The 345-nt window shown below is 39.7% G+C and overlaps 1 protein-coding gene across 1 annotated transcript in view; it reads left to right on the forward strand.

Moving 5' to 3' along the window:
- LOC107697118 (basic leucine zipper transcriptional factor ATF-like) overlaps positions 1-345 on the forward strand; it is a 16,211-nt gene continuing 15,866 nt past the window's right edge. The window contains exon 1 of the mRNA XM_016497759.1: positions 1-221. Coding sequence (XP_016353245.1) covers positions 156-221 — 66 coding nt within the window. The 5' untranslated portion in view covers positions 1-155. The remainder of the gene's footprint in view (positions 222-345) is intronic.

The raw sequence follows: 345 nt of genomic DNA on the forward strand, positions 1-345 counted from the left end.
CAGTGGACCGCGATCAGTTAACATCTCTCTTCTGAACACATGCAGTCTCATATAGCCTGAGACAGACAGACATACAGATAAACAGGCTGAGAGAAAGACACCGGCGGAAGACAAACGCTGAAGGAGGTCAAAAGTTTCACAGGGACTGAAGTGGCATGGCTCAGGGCTCTGACAATAACGACACCAGCTACACCAATTCCCCCTCACCAGGCAATAAACAGGTAAGAGAGATTCAACCAGCACCATGCAAACACACACACACAGTATATAACTTCATATATATATATATATATATATATATATATATATATATATATAGAATATTTTTTTTATATGTGTGTGTGT

This window comes from Sinocyclocheilus anshuiensis, unplaced genomic scaffold (assembly GCF_001515605.1).
Source record: "Sinocyclocheilus anshuiensis isolate Anshui unplaced genomic scaffold, SAMN03320099.WGS_v1.1 scaffold38, whole genome shotgun sequence".
NCBI lineage: Eukaryota > Metazoa > Chordata > Actinopteri > Cypriniformes > Cyprinidae > Sinocyclocheilus > Sinocyclocheilus anshuiensis.